The sequence below is a fragment of the Somniosus microcephalus genome, chromosome 7 (assembly GCF_052327205.1).
Source record: "Somniosus microcephalus isolate GS21.2 chromosome 7, FLI_Smic_1.0, whole genome shotgun sequence".
Taxonomy (NCBI): Eukaryota; Metazoa; Chordata; class Chondrichthyes; order Squaliformes; family Somniosidae; genus Somniosus; species Somniosus microcephalus.
In genome coordinates, this window is record NC_140993.1 from 16,572,884 (window position 1) to 16,592,260 (window position 19,377).

At 48.1% G+C, this 19,377-nt stretch overlaps 1 protein-coding gene across 1 annotated transcript in view; it reads left to right on the forward strand.

Annotated features, from left to right (window-relative positions):
• The window catches only part of LOC147114527 (desmoglein-2-like), a 69,494-nt gene that overhangs the window by 2,659 nt on the left and 47,458 nt on the right, over positions 1-19,377 (forward strand). Inside the window, exons 3-4 of the mRNA XM_085993931.1 lie at positions 2,122-2,327; positions 8,241-8,372. Of these exons, the coding sequence (XP_085850057.1) occupies positions 2,122-2,327; positions 8,241-8,372 (338 nt within the window). The remainder of the gene's footprint in view (positions 1-2,121; positions 2,328-8,240; positions 8,373-19,377) is intronic.

The following is a 19,377-nucleotide window of genomic DNA, read 5'->3' on the forward strand; positions in this document are numbered from 1 at the left end:
CCTGACTTGTGCCTTGTAGATGGTGGAAGGGCTTTGGGGAGCCAGGAGGCGAGGCACTTGCCGTAGAATACCTAGCCTCTGACCTGCTCTTGTAGCCACCGGGATTGAGCCTTGGATCTTTATTGAGTTCACTGAGGTAGTTGTGAGGGTTCCCACTGGTTAGGAATGGGAATAATCAGCAAGGGTTCCTGGTCCTGTTGCGACCACAACAAGCCTAGCTGAAAAAGTCCATGTTTGTTGAAAGCAAATGCGGAGAGGCTTAGCCAGTGATTGTCCTTGTGGTTGAGGCCTGCTAAGAACATAAGAATTAGGAGCAGGGGTTGGCCATACGGCCCCTCGAGCCTGCTCCGCCATTCAATAAGTTCATGGCTGATCTTCGACCTCAACTCCATTTCCTGCCCGATCCCCATATCCCTAGATTCCCTTAGAGTCTATCGATCTTGGCCTTGAATATACTCAACGACTGAGCCTCCACAGCCCTCTGGGGTAGAGAATTCCAAAGATTCACCACCCTCCGGGTGAAGAAATTCCTCCTCATCTCAGTCCTAAATGGCCGACCCCTTATCCTGAGACAATGCTCCCTGGTTCTGGGCTCTCCAGCCAGGGGATGCTTGCTGTCAATCACTAGGCAGGCTCGCACATTAAGAATAACTATCTGGGTGAGATGCAGAAGCGCTGTTGCCACCAGTGGAACTGTACTCCACATAGGATTGATTTTAGGAGAAAACTGGATCGAATTGGGAGATGAAAAATGTCTTGTGACAAATATTTTACTACACTGCTATTTCATTGTTTACCGTTAAGAACTTACAAGCCCTGATTTTAACTCTGGGTGGGAGCAGTACGAGTGGGGACCAAGTGGGGAGGGTAAACCATCCCGATTTCAGCCAGCGAGAAACCCAGGAGATTTTAACACCTGGGCGGGATCTGCATGGGCCTCCTCACCGTCTTCCCCAGCTCCGTGGCTGCAGTGTGTACCATCCACAAGATGCACTGCAGCAACTCGCCAAGGCTTCTTCGGCAGCACCTCCCAAACCCGCGACCTCTTCCACCTAGAAGGACAAGGGCAGCAGGCGCATGGGAACACCACCGCCTCCAAGTTCCCCTCCAAGTCACACACCATCCTGACTTGGAAATAAATCGCCGTTCCTTCATCGTCGCTGGATCAAAATCCTGGAACCCCCTCCCTAACAGCACTGTGGGAGCACCTTCACCGCACGGACTGCAGTGGTTCAAGAAGGCGGCTCACCACCACCTTCTCGAGGGCGACTAGGGATGGGCAATAAATGCTGGCCTTGCCAGCGACGCCCACATCCCAGGAACGAATAAAATAATGTATGGGGTACGTCAGCATAGTGGTTCTGTTACTGGACTAGTTAATCCATGATCCGAAGACGTGAGTTCAAATCCCACCACAGCAGCTGTGGAATTCAAATTCAATTAAATAAACCTGACATAAAAAGCCAGCATCAGTAACGGTGACCATGAAACTACCGGATTGTTGTAAAAACCCATCTGGTCTTTTAGGGAAGGAAATTTGCTGCCCTTACCCGGTCTGGCCTATATGTGACTCCAGACCCACAGCAATGCGGTTGACTCTTAACTGCCCCTCTGAAATGTCCTAGCGAGACACTCAGTTGTATTCAAGAAGGTGGCTCCTCACCACCACCTTCTCGAGGGCAATTAGGGATGGGCAATAAATGCTGGCCTTGCCAGCGACACCCACATCCCATGAAATAATTTTTTTTTAAGTCTTTAAAAAGGCCCCACCCTCACTAGTCTCCCACCCGGAATCGGTGGCTGGCCAGTGGGAAGGAGCAGAAGATCGGGTCGTAGGAGGCTGAAAGAAATTTAACAGCGGTATTACTGCGGAAGAGCCGAGGTTTTCATCTGTTTCAATGATTTACGAGACTTCACCGATTGCCGGCTCTGGGTGTCCGGGGGGGGGGGGGGGCGGGGGGGATGTGGGGGGCACAGCACAGCCTGTTCGGAGCCATCAATGACTGACCGCGACTTGGGACTTCCCGCATGTGCCGAATCCCGAAGTTGCGGTGAGTTTCAGCGGCGGTATGGCACTGTACTCGGAATCGCCTAATTCCAGATCTATCTTCCCGAATCCAGTGCAATTTCTTGACTGTGGCTTGGGGACAAATATCCAGTTACGTACCAGCGATGGCGGCTTTGAAGTGCTTCCTGATGGATCTCTGCGCGCAACTCGCCCTCAAACCATCGATTCAAAGTATGAGTTCAATGTGTTGGCGGAGGATTTGGAAACTCGTGAAACCTGGGCCGTGGAAGTCCAATTAGTCCCTTCAAAAAAGACTGAGGTGAGAAAGGTCTGGGCCCCAATACTTACAGGCAGGGAACGGAGAGAGACGGTCATCGGCCAGGAATTACGGCGAGCGCGGTGATCCTCTTTAAACCGCTTTCTCAACCTGCCCTGCCACCTTCAACGATTTGTGCACACATACCCCCAGGTCTCTCGGTTTGAGCACCCACTTCAGGATTGTACCATTTAATTTATAAGAACATAACATAAGAAATAGGAGCAGGAGTAGGCCAATCGGCCCCTCAAGCCTGCTCCGCCATTCAATAAGATCATGGCTGATCTGATCCTAACCGCCAATCCACTATCACAGAACCATCTCCTGAATCTAACAGAATTAGACACACGAAATAGGAGCAGGATCAGGCTACACGGCCCCTGGGCCCGCTCCACTACCCACAGGGCCATGTCCGATCCGAACCTAGACTCATGTCCAAATTCCTGCCCGCTCCCCGTAACCCTTAATTCCCTTTACTTCTAGGAAACTGTCTATTTCTGTTTTAAATCTATGTAATGATGTAGCTTCTACAGCTTTTTGGGGCAGCATATTCCATGGACCTACCACCCTCTGAGTGAAGTAGTTCCTCCTCATCTCAGTTTTGAAAGAGCAGCCCCTTATTCTAAGACTATGCCCTCTAGTTCTAGTTTCACCCACCATCGGGAACATCCTCCCCGCATCCACCCAATCCAACCCCTTCACAATCTTATATGTTCCAATAAGATCGCCTCTCATTCTTCTGAACTCCAATGAGTAGAGTCCCAATCTACTCAACCTCCTCATATGTCCATCCCCTCATCCCCGGGATTAACCGAGTGAACCTTCTTTGTACTGACTCGAGAGCAAGTATGTCCTTTCTTAAGTATGGACACCAAAACTGTATGCAGTATTCCACGTGCGGTCTCACCAATACCTTGTACAACTGAAGCAATATCTCCCTATTTTTATATTCTATCCCCCTAGCAATGAAAGCCAACATTCCATTGGCCGCCTTAATCACTTGCTGCACCTGCATACTAACCTTTTGAGTTTCGTGCACCAGGACCCCCAGATCCCTTTGTACTTCAGTACTTTCCAGTTTCTTGCCATTAAGATAATAACTTGCTCACGATTTTTCCTGCCAGAGTGCATAACCTCACATTTCCCAGTATTGTATTCCATCTGCCAAATCTCTGCCCACTTACTTAGCCTGTCTATGTCCCCTTGCAGGTTTTTTATGTCCTCCTCACTCACTACTTTCCCTCCCATCTTAGTATCATCTGCAAACTTTGATATGTTACACTCGGTCCCCTCCTCCAAATCGTTAATATAGATTGTAAAGAGTTGGGGACCCAGCACTGACCCCTGCGGAACACCACTAGTTACTGATTGCCAGTCTGAGAATGAACCATTTATCCCAACTCCCTGCCTTCTGTTAGATAGCCAATCCTCTATCCATGCCAGAATATTACCCCTAATCCCGTGATTTTTTATCTTAAGCAATAATCTTTTGTGTGGCACCTTGTCAAATGCCTTTTGGAAGTCTAAATACACTACGTCCACTGGTTCCCCTTTATCCACCCTATATGTTACTTCCTCAAAGAACTCCAGCAAATTTGCCAAACATGACTTCCCCTTCATAAAACCATGCTGACTTTGTCCTATTAAATTATGATTATCCAAATGTCCTGTTACTGTCTCCTTAATAATGGACTCCAAAATTTTACCTACCACAGATGTTAGGCTAACCGGTCTATAGTTTCCAGCCTTCTGTCTACTGCCCTTTTTAAATAAGGGTGTTACATTAGCAGTTTTCCAGTCTGCCGGGACCTTTGCTGAGTCCAGGGAGTTTTGGAAAATTATTACCAATGCATCCACAATCCCTACCGCCACTTCCCTCAAGACCCTAGGATGTAAGCCATCAGGTCCAGGTGATTTATCCGCCTTGAGTCCCATTATTTTACCGAGTACCACTTCCTTAGTGATTTTGATCGTGTTTAGCTCCTTCCCCCCCCCATAGCCCCCTGTTTGTCCAGTGTTGGGATATTCTTAGTGTCCTCTACTGTAAAGACGGATACAAAATATTCATTCAGTGTTTTTGCCATCTCCATATTTCCCACCATTAATTTCCCGGTCTCATCCTCTAAGGGACCAACATTTACTTAGCCACCCTTTTTCTTTTTATATAACTATAAAAACTCTTACTATCTGTTTTATATTTTTTGCTAATTTACTTTCATAATCTATCTTCCCTTTCTTAATCAATCTTTTTGTTATTTTTTGCTATCTTTTAAAGTTTTCCCAATCCTCTATCCTCCCACTAGATTTGGCTACCTTATATGCCCTTGTTTTTAGTCAAATACTATCCTTAATTTCTTTACTTAGCCACGGATGGCTGTCTTTTCTTTTACACCCTTTTCTTCTCAGTGGATTATATTTTTTTTAGAAGTTGTAAAATAGCTCCTTAAATGTACACCATGATCATGTATCGTCTTACCCTTTAACCTATTTTCCCAATCCACTCTACTCAATTCCGCTCTCATACCTTCATAGTCTCCTTTATTCAAGCTTAGCACGTTTGTTTGAGATCCAACCTTCTCACCCTCTAATTGAATATGGAATTCAACCATGTTATGGTCACTCATTCCAAGGGGATCCTTTACTAGGACATTTTTAATTAATCCTGTCTCGTTACACAGGACCAGATCTAAGGTTGCTTGCCCCCTGGTCGGTTCAGTTACATACTGCTCAAGAAACCCATCCCTAATACACTCAATGAACTCATCCTCAAGGCAGCCCTGCCCAATTTGATTTGTCCAATTAATATGATAGTTAAAATCCCCCATAATTACAGATGTTCCCTTATTACAAGCCTCAACTATTTCCTGATTGATACTCCGTCCAACAGAGTTGCAACTGTTCGGAGGCCTATAGACTACGCCCACTAGTGTTTTTTTCCCCTTATTATTCCTTATCTCCACCCAAACTGTTTCATTATCCTGACCTTTTGACCCAATATCATTTCTCTGTATTACAGTGATTCCTTCCTTTATTAACATAGCCACCCCACCTCCCCTTCCTTCCTGCCTGTCCTTCCTGATCGTTAAATAACCTGGTATGTTTAATTCCCAGGCATTGTTACCCTGCAGCCATGTTTCTGTAATGGCCACAAGATCATACCCATATGTAGTTATTTGTGCCATTAACTCGTCTATTTTGTTACGAATGCTACGTGCATTCAGATAGAGAACTTTCAAATATGTTTTGTGACCCTTAGTTCCTGCTTTTGCCCTTTTTATTACTTTACCTTTTACTCCATACCTTCTGCCCCTTCCTGACACGCTCTGGTTTTTAATTTCCCCATTGCTACCTAAGTCTATGACCTTCTCTGTTGTCATTTTTATTATTTGCTCTCTAGGAACCTCCCCCCCCCCCCCCCCCCCCCCACTAGTTAGTTTAAAGCCCTCTCTACAGCCCTAGTTATATGATCCGCCAGGACTCTAGTCCCAGCACTGGCCAAGTGAAGCCCGTCCCAACGGAACAGCTCCCTCCTGCCCCAGTACTGGTGCTAGTGTCCCAGGAAGCAAAACCCATTTCTCCCACACCAGTCTTTGAGCCACGCATTTAACTCTCTAATTTTATTTGTCCTAGCCAAATTTGCTCGTGGCTCAGGTAATAATCCAGAGATTATTACCCTTGAGGTTCTGTTTTTTAATATGACCCCTAGCTGCTCATACTCCTTTAACAGAACCGGCTTCCTAGTCCTATCTATGTCGTTTGTACCAACATGGACCACGACAACTGGATCCACCCCCTCCCACTGCAAATTTCTTTCCAGCCCAGAGGAGATGTCCTTAACCCTGGCACCGGGTAGGCAACACAGCCTTCGGGACTCTCGCTCTCGGCTGCAGAGAACTCTATCTATCCCCCTAATAATACTATCCCCTACCACTACAACATTTCTAATTACTCCCCCCTCTTGAATGGCCCCCTGTTCCACGGTGCTGTGGCCAGGTTGCTCATCCTCCCTGCAGTCCCTGCTCCTGACCCCACAGGGAGTAAGAACCTCGAACCTGTTGGACAAAAGCAAGGGCTGCGGCTCCTCCAGCTCTACCTCCTGGATCCCCGTACCTGCCTCACTCGTCACACCGTCCTGTCCCTGACCATGGGCTACATCTGAATTAATTAACTTCATAGGTGTGACCACCTCCTGATACAGAGTCCAGGTACTTCTCCCCCCTCCCTGATGTGTCGCAGTGTCTGAAGCTCAGACTCCAGCTCATCAACATGGAGCTGGAGTTCCTGTAGCAGCAGACACTTGTCACAGACGTAATCACCGTGAGCCTCAGTGGGGTTCACCGGCTCCCACATCTCGCAACAGTAACACATCACCTGCTCCATTCTATGTAATTAATTAAATTTTTTATTGTTAGTTATGGACACCCTCTGCCCGATTTTAGATGCTAGTATCCCCTTTAATTAATTGGATTTAAATTAAATCAATCCCTCTAGTTGCACCAGTTAAGTGGTTTACCAACAGTCACTCTGCACCAGAAAGGCCTTATTAACTACAACCCACAGAGTTAAAGTTTGAAAAGAGCACCTAACACCCCACTTACCCTCTCTCTCACTTACCCAAACTCACAGCACTCTTTGATGACTCGCACTCAGTGCTTGCTCGCACTAGGACTGGTCTTTTTATACTGTTTGTTTGTTTACAGCCAAATGAGTCACCCCTGCTGATTGGTTAGAAAACTGGTTTCCACTGCCTGCTGTGCAAATTTACTCCTACTGCAGTGTAACCTTGTTTTACTCTTCTTAAACCAACAGAATCCCAAATATTTAACTTTTCCCCTTTTACTTAAACTGCTTAAGTAATCTTATCAAGAATGATTTAAAGAGAAATAACAATTATATTACCTCTCTTCATTCTTTCTACCAAAATGTATCACTACGCACTTCTCTGCATTAAATTTCATCTGTCACGTGTCCGCCCATTCCACCAGCCTGTCTACGTCCTCTTGAAGTCTGTCACTATCCTCCTCGCTGTTCACTATACTTCCAAGTTTTGTGTCATCTGCAAATTTTGAAATTGTGCCCTGTACACCCAAGTCCAAGCTATTAATATATATCAAGAAAAGCAGTGGTCCTAGAACCGACCCCTGGGGAACACCACTGTGTACCTTCCCCCGGTCTGAAAAACAACCGTTCACCACTACTCTCTGTTACCTGTCACTTAGCCAATTGGTCAGCATAGCAACTTAACATTTTGGATAGGAGCAGGAGTAGGCCATTCGGCCCCTCGAGCCTGTTCCGCCATTTAATGAGATCATGGCTGATCATCCAAATTCAGTACCCTGTCCCTGCCTTCTCCCCATATCCCTTGATCCCTTTAGCCTTAAGAAATATATCCAACTCCTTCTTGAATATATTTAATGAATTGGCCTCCACTGCCTTCTGTGGTAGAGAATTCCACAGGTTCACCACTCTCTGGGTGAGGAAATTCCTCCTCATCTCAGTTCTAAATGGCTTACCCCTTATCCTCGGACTGTGACCCCTGGTTCTGGACTCCCCGACCATCGGGAACATCCTTCCTACATCTAGTCTGTCTAGTCCTGTTAGAATTTTATATGTTTCAATGAGATCCCCTCTCATTCTTCTAAACTCCAGCGAGTATAAGCCCAATCGACCCAATCTCTCCTCATACGTCATTCCTGCCATCCCAGGTATCAGCCTGGTGAATCTTAGCTGCACTCCCTCCATGGCAAGAACATCCTTCCTCAGATAAGGCGACCAAAACTGCACACAATAATCAAAGTGTGGTGCAACCTATGAATCCGGTAGTTAACATGCCCATGGTTGCCAATTAATGTTTTTTCTTAACAAGCTTAGAAGTGTTTTGTAAAGGTGAAGTGGTTTTCCATTTGGTTTTTGCAGCTTGTAAAGCGAAGCCTTCAAGTGATCCATTTTCCAGCCAAGAGGATCTCCAGACGGCAGAAGAGAGAGTGGATCATTCCACCAGTTGACGTTCGAGAACACGAGCCTCCGATGCACAATCCGATTGCTGTTGTAAGTAAACCCCAGTCGTTCGACCCACATTACACAAGCATATGTGTGCCCGATCGATTTATGGTAACCTCGTGGTTGCGGCACTGATCGAGAATCCCCAGAGGTACAAGTTTAAATGTCACCAGTTGTGAAACTGAAATCAATAAATCTAGTCATTTGTGGACGAGCACGGAAAAGAATGAGGGAACGGTAGTGTAGTGGTTATGTTACTGGGCCAGTAGTCCAGAGGCCTCGACTAATGATCCGGAGACACAAGTTCAAATCCCATCATGGCAGCTGGGGAATTTAAAATTCAGTTCATTAAATAAAAAAAGCTATCAGATTGTCATATAAACCCATCTGGTTCACTGATGTCCTTTTTAGGGAAGGAAATCTGCCACCTTTACCCGGTCTGGCCTATGTGTGACTCCAGACCCACAACAATGTGGTTGACTCTTAACTGCCCTCTGAGCAAGCCACTCCGTTTTAACAAACCACTGCAGAAAATAAGAATAAAACTGGACAACCACCCGGCATCGACCTCAGCATTGACTTCAGACATGACAACGGCACACCCAGCCCAGTCAACCCTGCAAAGTCCTCCTCACCAACATCCGGGGACTTGTGCCAAAGTTGGGAGAGCTGTCCCACAGACTCGTCAAGCAACAGCCTGACAATCATACCTTTCAGCCAATGTCCCAGACTCCTCCATCACCATCACCAGGGGTGCCAGTGCAGTGGTACACAGTCGGGAGGGAGTTGCCCTGGGAGTCCTCAGAATTGAATCCAGACCCCACGAGGTCTCATGGCTTCAGGTAAAGAAAGCATTTATATCGCGCCTTTCACGACAACCGGACATCCCAAAGCGCTTTACAACCAATGAAGTACTTTTTTTAAAAAAATTTTTTTCAGTGTAGTCACTGTTTTAATGTAGTAAACGCAGCAGCCAATTTGCGCACAGCAAGCTCCCACAAACAGCAATGTGATAATGAGCAGATAATCTGTTTTAGTGATGTTGATTGAGGGATAAATATTGGCCAAGACACCGGGAAGAACTCCCCTGCTCCTCTTCGAAATAGTGGCCGTGGGATCTTTTACGTCCACCTGAGAGAGCAGACGGGGCCTCGGTTTAAAGTCTCATCCGAAAGACAGCACCTCCGACAGTGCGGCACTCCCTCAGCACCGCACTGGAGTGTCAGCCCAGATTATTGTGCGCAAGTCTCTGGAGTGGGACTTGAACCCACAACCTTCCGACTCGGAAGCCAAGGCACTACCCACTGAGCCACAGCTGACACAAGCATGTGCAAGGAAACCTCCTGCTGATTACCACCTACCGCCCTCCCTCAGCTGATGAATCAGTACTCCTCCATGTTGAACACCACTTGGAAGAAATACTCAGAGTAGCAAGGGCACAGAATGTACTCTGGGTTGGGGGACTTCAATGTCCATCACCAAGAGTGGCTTCGTAGCACCACTGCTGGCCGAGTCCTGAACGACATAGCTGCTAGACTGGGTCTGCGGCAGGTGAGAGAACCAACACTAGGGAAAAACCTACTTGACATCGTCTTCACCAATCTACCTGCCACAGATGCATCTGTCCATGACCATATTGGTAGCAGTAACCACCGCACATTGTGGAGACAAAGTCCCGTCTTCATACTGAGGACACCCTCCATTGTGTTGTGTGACACTATCACCGTGCTAAATGGGATAGATTCAGAACAGATCTAGCAGCTCAAAATTGGGTATTCATGAGGCGCTGTGGGCCATCATCAGCAGCAGAATTGTATTCCACCACAATCTGTAACCTCATGGCCCGGCATATCCCTCATTCTACCATTACCATCAAGCCAGGGAACCAACCAAATCAGATCAAAGCTCTGCAGTCCTGCCACATCCAGTCATGAATGGTGGTGGACCATTAAATAACTAACTGGAGGAGGAGGCTCCATGAATATCCCCATCCTCAATGATGGTGAAGCCCAGCACGTGAGTGCAAAAGACAAGGCAGAAGCGTTGTCAACCATCTTCAGCCAGAAGTGCCGAGTGGATGATGCATACTGGCCTCCTCCTGAGGTCCCCACCATCACAGAAGCCAGTCTTCAGCCAATTCGATTCAGTCCATGAGATATCAAGAAGAAATGGCTGAGCGCACTGGATACAGCAAAGGCTGTGGGCCCCGACAACATCCCGGCTGTCGTGCTGAAGACTTGTGCTCCAGAACTAGCCGCGCATCTAGCTAATCTGTTCCAGTACAGCTACCACACTGGCATCTATCCGACAATGTGGAAAACTGCCCAGGTATGTCCTATCCAAAAAAGCAGGACAAATCCAATCCGGCCAATTACTGCCCCATCAGTCTTCTCTCAATCATCAACAAAATGATGGACGGTGTTATCGACAGTGCTATCAAGCAGCACTTACTCACCAATAACCTGCTCACTGATGCCCAGTTTGGGTTCCGCCAAGACCACTCTGCTCCCGACCTCATTACAGCCTTGGTCCAAACATGGACAAAAGAGCTGAATTTCAGAGGTGAGGTGAGAGTGACTGCCCTTGATATCACGGCAAAGTTTGACCGAGTGTGGCATCAAGGAGCCCTAGTAAACTTGAAGTCAATGGGAATCGGGGGGAAAACTCTCCACTGACTGGAGACACACCTAGCACAAAGGAAGATGGTTGTGGTGGTTGGAGATGAATCATCACAGCCCCAGGACATCGCTGCAGGAGTTCCTCAAGGCAGTGTCCTAGTCCCAACCATATTCAGCTGCTTCATCAATGACCTTCCTTCCATCATGAGCTCAGAAGTGGGGATGTTCGCTGATGACTGCACAGTGTTCAGTTCCTTTTGCAACTCCTCATAATTTTTTTTAAATTCGCTTATGGGATGTGGGCGTCGCTGGCAAGGCCAGCATTTATCGCCCATCCTTAGTTGCCCTTGAGAAGGTGGTGGTGAGCCGCCTTGAACCACTGCAATCTGTGTGGTGAAGGTACTCCCACAGGATTTTGACCCAGCGACGATGAAGGATCAGCGATATACTTCTAAGTCAGGATGGTGTGTGACTTGGAGGGGAACTTGGAGGTGGTGGTGTTCCCATACGCCTGCTGCCCTTGTCCTTCTAGGTGGAAGAGGTCGCGGTTTTGGGAGGTGCTGCTGAAGAAGCCTTGGCGAGTTGTTGCAGTGCATCTTGTAGATGGTACACACTGCAGCCAGGGTGGGCTGGTGGTGGAGGGAGTGAATGTTTAAGGTGGTGGATGGGGTGCCAATCAAGCGGGCTGCTTGGTCCTGGATGGTGTCGAGCTTCTTGAGTGTTGTTGGAGCTGCACTCATCCAGGCAAGTGGAGAGTATTCCATCACACTCCTTACTTGTGCCTTGTAGATGGTGGGAAGGTTCTGGGGAGTCAGGAGGTGAGACACTCGCCGCAGAATACCCAGCCTCTGACCTGCTCTTGTTGCCACAGTATTTATGTGGCTGGTCCAGTTAAGTTTCTGGAGGGAGTAGTGGTGAAAGTTTTTTTTTAGACTGGAGGGAAGTGTGCAGTGGTGTCTCCCAGGGGTCGGTATTGGGACCACTGCCCTTTATGATATATGTCAATGACCTGGATTTGGGTAGACGGCATCATTTCAAAGTTTGCCGATGACAGCCTGGAAATGTAGTAAACGGTGAGGGGGAGGATGACAAACTTCCGGAAAACGTCGACAGACTGGTGAAATGGAAAGACATGGCAGGTGCAATTTAACACACTGCAAGAGAGCCCCAGGTGGGCAGAGGAAACACTTCAAGGACACCCTCAAAGCCTCCTTGAAAAAAGGACAACATCCCCACCGACACCTGGGAATCCCTGGCCCAAGACCGCACAAAGTGGAGGAGAAGCATCCGGGAAGGCACCGAACACCTTGAGTCTCTTCGCCGGGAGCAAGCGGAAGCCAAGCGCAGGCAGCGGAAGGCGCGCACGTCAACCCAAGCACCTCACCCACCCGCCCCTTCAACCACCGTCTGCCCCACCTGTGACAGAGACTGTTGGTCCCGCATTGGACACATCAGTCACCTGAGAACTCATTTTTAATGTGGAAGCAAGTCATCCTCCGTGCCTAAGGAGAAGAATTTAACAGAGAAGTCTGAAGTGATGCATTTTGGAAGGAAAAATGAGGAGAGGCAAAATAAATTAAATGGTACAATTTTAAAGGGGGTGCAGGAACAGAGAGACCTGGGGGTTCACGGACACAAATCTTTGAAGGTGGCAGGACAAGTTGAGAAGGCTGTTAGAAAAAGGCATACGAGATCCTGGGCTTTACAAATAGAGGCTAAGGGCTGGATTTTGTCAATGGGGAGCTTTTGGAGGCGGGACTCCCACTTGTTGGGTTTTAGTCCCGCCTCCATCAACTTGTGGCCAACCCACGCTACTTTCCCTTGATTGACCTTGTTAAGCCCGCCCAGCGGGCTCAGCAGGCCAATTAAGGGACACCTGGTTACTGGTGACGTCAGCGATTGACATTTCATCTGTCAAGAGCTTTTGACAGATGAAATATCAGCGTTTGACAGTTCTGTGAAGCTGTCAAACACTGACAATCTGTCTTCTAACTTGAGTCCTTCTACTCAGACTCAGTTAGAGATCTCTCCAGAACAGAAAGCAGAGGCTGCAGCTTTTGACATTTCAGCGGCCATTCTGCTTTCTGTGCCGATGAGCTGAGGGACTCCCGAGAACTGAAGGAAGAAGTAAAGGTAAGTAAAACTTATTAAAACACACTACACTTACCTCACACACTTACCTATGCACCCATCACTCACCTGCACAACAGACATCTCGACCCCTCCAACCCCTGCAGACCGACGGTCCGCCTCGCTAACTTGGCGTGGTTCGGAGCCGTCGGGAAGCCCACACTTCAGGGCTAAAAGTAGGGATTAGGCAAAAAGCTGCCTGTTAACTACCTGTTAACAGGCAGTTAATTGGCACTAATCATCTTCCCACCTCGGGGAGGCGGCTCCCAGCACAGGTCGGGTACCCGCCTCCTGGGACATTGGCACGGGGGCGGGATGGGTTCCTGCCCTCCCCCGATTCTGCAATTTTCCCGCCTCCTCGGGGCTTGGAAAATGCAGTCCTAAGTGTCCAAAAGCAAAGAAGTTATGCTAAACCTTTATAAAACACTGGTTAGGCCCCAGCCGGAGTATTGTGCCCAATTCTGGGCACCGCACTTTAGGAAGGATGTCAAGGCCTTGGAGAGGCTGCAGAGGAAATTTACCGGAATGGGACCAGGGAAGAGGGACTTCAGTTATGTGGAGAGGCTGGGGTTGTTGTCCTTGGAGCAGAGAAGGTTAAGGGGAGATTTGATAGAGGAGTTCAAAATCATGGTTTTGATGGAGCAGATGGAGAGAAACTGTTTCCAGTGGCAGAAGGGTTGGTAACCAGAGGTCACAGATTGAAGGTAATTGGCCAAAGAACCAGAGGGGGAGATGAGAAATTATTTCATGCAGCGAGATATTATCATCTGGAATGCACTGCCTGATTAATATGTCTGGAACAGATTGACACACTTGGCCGTGGAGCATGTTCTGACAATATTTTGGTTGTGTTGTGGGGGACTACGGTCTCCTGCGTAAAGAAATAGGCAACACAGCGAGCTACAAGAAATAGGTCTTTACTCCAACTCTCTCAATACAGTACTGAATTCGTGAAGCCCGCGAACCTGTGATGACTCACGGATTGGTCACCTGCTGGAACCTGATTGGTTTTCCTTCTATCAGCAGCAGGCAAGTCTGAACGTGCCCTATTCCTCTCCGCTTGCAACTGTCTTGCGGGGGGAGGGGAATACAGCAGTTAAAAGGGGATTATACAGGTTTATCTACATGCCACATTGGGGAAACACTGTGTGTAACGCCACAGTGTAGTATATTTGCATACAACCAGCACAGAAACAGGCCATTCGCCCCAACTGGTCCGTGCCGGTGTTTATGCTCCACCCGAGCCTCCCCCCCCCCCCCCCCCCCCCCAACCCCTCTTCATCAAACCCATCAGTATAACCTTCCATTCCTTTCTCGCTCACGAGTATATATCTGGCTTCCCATGAATGCATTTATGCTATTCGCCTCCAGCACTCCTTATGCGAGCAAGTTCCACATTCCTCCACCCTTCGTAAACTTCAGCCTGTATACGAACATACATGCGTGGCTGCAGTGGGCACCATCTACAAGATGCACTGCAGCAACTCGCCAAGGCACCTCCCAAACCTGCGACCTCTACCACCTGGAAGGACAAGGGCAGCAGGCGCATGGGAGCACCACCACCTCCAAGTTCCCCTCCAAGTCACACACCATCCTGACTTGGAAATATATCAGCCGATCCTTCATCGTCGCTGGGTCAAAATCCTGGAACTCCCTCCCTAACAGCACTGTGGGAGCACCTTCACCACACAGACTGCAGCGGTTCAAGGGATATGGGGATAGTGCAGGAAAGTGGAGTTGAGGTAGAAGATCATCCATGATCTTATTGAATGATGGAGCAGGCTCGAAGGGCCAAATGGCCGACTCCTGCTCCTATTTCTTATGTTCTTATATGAAGAAGGAATGGGGGGTCAGCTGAATAGGACAGAACCCTGGAGAATTCCTAAGCTAATAGTACAAGAGCCAGTGATCAACTACAGCAGAGATAAAGCAATCTGATAGGAAACTGGACAGCCATGAGTTTAGCTATGAACATAAGAAATAGGAGCAGGAGTCGGCCATACAGCCCCTCGAGTCTGCTCCACCATTCAATAAGATCATGGCTGATCTATGACCTCAACACCACTTTCCTGCCCGATCCCCATATCCCTTGATTCACCTAGTATCCAAAAATCTATCGCTCTCAGTCTTGAATATACTCAACGACTGAGCATCCACCGCCCTCTGGGGCAGAAAATTCCAAAGATTCACAACCCTCTGAGTAAAGAAATTTCTCCTCATCTCAGTCCTAAATGGCCGACCCCTTATCCTGAGATTATGACCCTTGGTTCTAGAATCAACAGCCAGGGGGAACAACCTTTCAGCATCTTCTTCTTAGGCAGTCTCTCGGAACCGAGGATGACTTGCTTCCACATTAAGAATGAGCTCGCAGGTGACTGATTAGTCCAATGCGGGACCTACAGTCTCTATCACAGGTGGGGCAGACAGTGGTTGAAGGAGTGGGTGGGTGGGGTGCTTCGGTTGATGTGCGCTGCCTGCGCTTGGCTTCCGCTTGCTCCCAGCGAAGAGACTCGAGGTGTTCGGCGCCTTCCCGGATGCTTCTCCTCCACTTTGTATGGTCTTGGGCCAGGGATTCCCAGGTGTTGGTGGGGATGTTACACTTTTTCAAGGAGGCTTTGAGGGTGTCCTTGAAGCGTTTCCTTTGCCCACCTGGGGCCCTCTTGCCGTGCCGGAGCTCCGAGTAGAGCGCTTGTTTTGGGAGTCTCGTATCGGGCATGTGGACAATGTGACCCGTCCATCGGAGCTGATTGAGCGTGGTCAGAGCTTCGATGCTGGGGATGTTGGCCTGAGCAAGAGCACTGACGTTGGTGCGCCTATCCTGCCAATGGATTTGCAGGATCTTGTGGAGGCAGCGTTGGTGGTACCTCTCCAGTGCCTTGAGGTGCCTGCTGTACGTGGTCCATGTCTCTGAGGCATACAGCAGGGCGGGTAGCACTGCTGCTCTGTAGACCATGAGCTTAGTGCCAGGTTTGAGGTCCTGGTCTTCAAACACTCTCTTCCTCAGGCGACCGAAGGCTGCACTGGCACACTGAAGGCGGTGTTGGACTTCGTCATCAACGTCTGCCCTTGTTGACAGTAGGCTCCCGAGGTATGGAAAGTGGTCCACGTTGTCCAAGGCCTTGTCGTGGATTTTGATAATCATGGGGCAGCACTGTGTGGCAGGGGCAGGTTGGTAGAGGACCTTTGTCTTACGGATGTTTAGTGTAAGGCCCATGCTCTCGTATGCTTCGGTGAAGGTGTTTACGATGGTTTGGAGTTCGACCTCCGAGCGAGCGCAGACGCAAGCATCGTCTGCATACTGTAATTCGACGACAGAGAATGGGACGACCTTGGATCTGGACTGGAGGCGACGGAGGTTGAACAGTTTCCTGTTTGTTCTGTAAATTAGCTCCACTCCAGTGGGGAGCTTACTGAGGGTGAGATGGAGCATTGCAGCAAGGAAGATTGAGAAGAGCGTTGGTGCGATGACACAGCCTTGCTTGACCCCGGTTCGTACAGAATTGGGTTTGTGGTGGAACCGTTGGTCAGGATCACGGCTTGCATGTCGTCGTGAAGCAGGCGGAGGATAGTGACAAACTTTTGAGGGCAGCCAAATTTGAGGAGGACACTCCATAATCCCTCACGGCTGACAGTGTCGAAGGCTTTTGTGAGATCAAAGAAGGCCATGTACAGCGGTTGGTGCTGTTCCCTGCATTTCTCTTGTAATTGACTTGCGGTGAAGATCATGTCCATTGCGCCCCTTAGTGGGCGGAATCCGCATTGTGACTCTGGAAGGAGCTCTTCGGCCACTGGGAGAAGGCGATTGAGGAGGATTCTTGCGATGACTTTCCCTATCTGCCACAGCATCTACCCTGTCGAGCCCTCTCAGAATCTTTTTTGTTTCAATGAGATCACCTCTCATTCTTCTAATCTACTCAACCTCTACTCATAGGACAACCCTGTCATCCCAGTGTTCAATCTAGAAGTGCCATGTGAAGGCAATCTGGCTGATTTTTTTCTAGTTTACCAGAATGCCAGAGAGGTGGCGAATTGGGTATGTGCGCTAATTGGATAAAAATCCTCTTGTGTTTCTAAATTCATGTTGATAACAAAATACTCCTGTTAAGGATATTAAAATATATGATGCAGCTTTTCAGCTCTGCTATGTAAATTGAACATGGTGGGGCCACTGAATTGGTTTCGCTTCACTTGTATTCCAATCAATAAACTACACGCCCCGTGCGACATGTTGGGTAAAATACAGAAATAAAATCGCAAAATTACAATTGAATTATCAGTTAAGACACGCAAACAATTAATTCCATACAGCACATGGCTATGAAACATGGAGCCGAGAGGATTATGGATATGCCAAACGGTAATAGTGTAGGAATTATTTACGACTTTCATACCTCCCACATTAGGCATTAGAGTAGAATCCACTTTATCAGAAAACCACACAGATACACTATCTCTCTCCGAGACCATTTATTTAACCACTAACACATGGATTAAATAAGAACCCAACTTAATCTGTCCTGGAATCTTCAAGTGGCCAAACCGGCGATCACTAAGTCTGTTGAAATCTTCAGACATCTTCTCTTCATTAGACCAGGGTACGTTTATTCTGGCCGACTGCAGTAAAAAAAAAAAAAACTAGGTCTTGTGTCAGTTCTTGTATTTTTTGTGCTCGGATTCTTCTCGTGGTATACACCTCAATGATTGGCTCATTCAAGCATGGCTTTTCCCCTTGTTCATGGTTGGTTCAGAGTTTAGTGTGGTTACTTCATCATGCGTGTCACCTGTTGCAGTTTAATGAGGGTCTTATCTCAAGACAGTGCTGATCAGTTCCACTGGTTCCAAGGCAACACCAGCTGTGTCCGTGGCCACAACTGCCTTTTTTTCGCTGCTCACGATGCGGTCTCCTCTACATTGGGAAGACCAAACGTTCAGTCCGTAAGGGTGACCCCGGGTTTCCGGTCGCCTGTCACTTTAATTCTCCGCTCCACTCCCACTCTGACCTCTCTGTCCTCGGCCTCTTACACTGAGCTTCATTGGCACAGTGTAAGCTCGAGGAACAGCACCTCATCTTTCAATTAGGCAATTTACAGCCTTCTGGACTCAACATCGAGTTCAACAATTTCAGATCATAACCTCTGCTCCTATCATTTTTTTCACCCTCACGTGGCTGCTGTCGATCATTCTGCCAGTGCCATTTACACTTCATCTAGAGTCAGCTTTTGTTTCTTTACTTGTCCCATTACCATCTCCTTTTGCCTCGCACCATCATCCCTTTTGTCATTTAATCTCTCCCGCCTTCCACTCTATCACAGACCTTCCCTTTTGTTCTTTCCTCCCCTCCCCCCTTTCCCCGCCCCTACACTTGCTTAAAAACCTGTTCCATCTCCAGCTTTTCCCAGTTCTGACAAAGGGTCATCGACCTGAAACGTTAACTCTGGTTTCACTCTCCACGGATGCTGCCTGACCCGATGAGTATCTCCAGCTTTTTCTGTTTTTATTTCAGGTTTCCAGCATCCGCAGTATTTTGCTTTAGCCTTTTTTTTCCTTGTCCGAGTAAGGTCTGTTAAAAATGTTCCTCCATATGCTTTGTTCTCAGCTTGCAATTTTTAAAGTGATATAGCCAACATTCAAAGCTCTCCTCTGTATTAAAGTTCTTGTCAGGGATGTTTAATGTAGATTCCCCTTCAGCAGCAAGGTCTGTCTCAGTTATGTTCAGAGGCAGAGTTCCATTGAAGGATTCCTCAAGCAGTCCTGCAGTTTCTCCTGTTACAAGATGTATAACAACAACTAGAATTTATATAGCGCCTTTAACGTAGTAAAACGTCCCAAGGTGCTTCACAGGAGTATTTTAAGACAAAAAAAAATTTGACACCGAGCCACATATTGGGGCAGGTGACCAAAAGCTTGGTCAGAGGTAGGTTTTAAGGAGCGTCTTAAAGGAGGAGAGAGGTAGAGAGTTGGAGAGATTTAGGCAGGCAACTGAAGGCACGGCCACCAATGGTGGAGCGATTATAATCAGGGATGCTCAAGAGGGCAGAATTAGAGGAGCGCAGATATCTCGGGCGGGGGGGGGTGGGGGCGGGGGCGGGGTTGTGGGGCTGAAGGAGGTTAGAGAGATAGGAAGGGGCAAGGCCATGGAGGGATTTGAAAACGAGGATGAGAATTTTGAAATCGAGGCGCTGCTTAACCGGAAGCCAATGTAGGTCAGCGAGCACAGGGGGTGATGGGCGAACGGGACTTGGTGCGAGTTAGGACACGAGCAGCCGAGTTTTGGATGACCTCAAGTTTACGTAGGGTGGAATGTG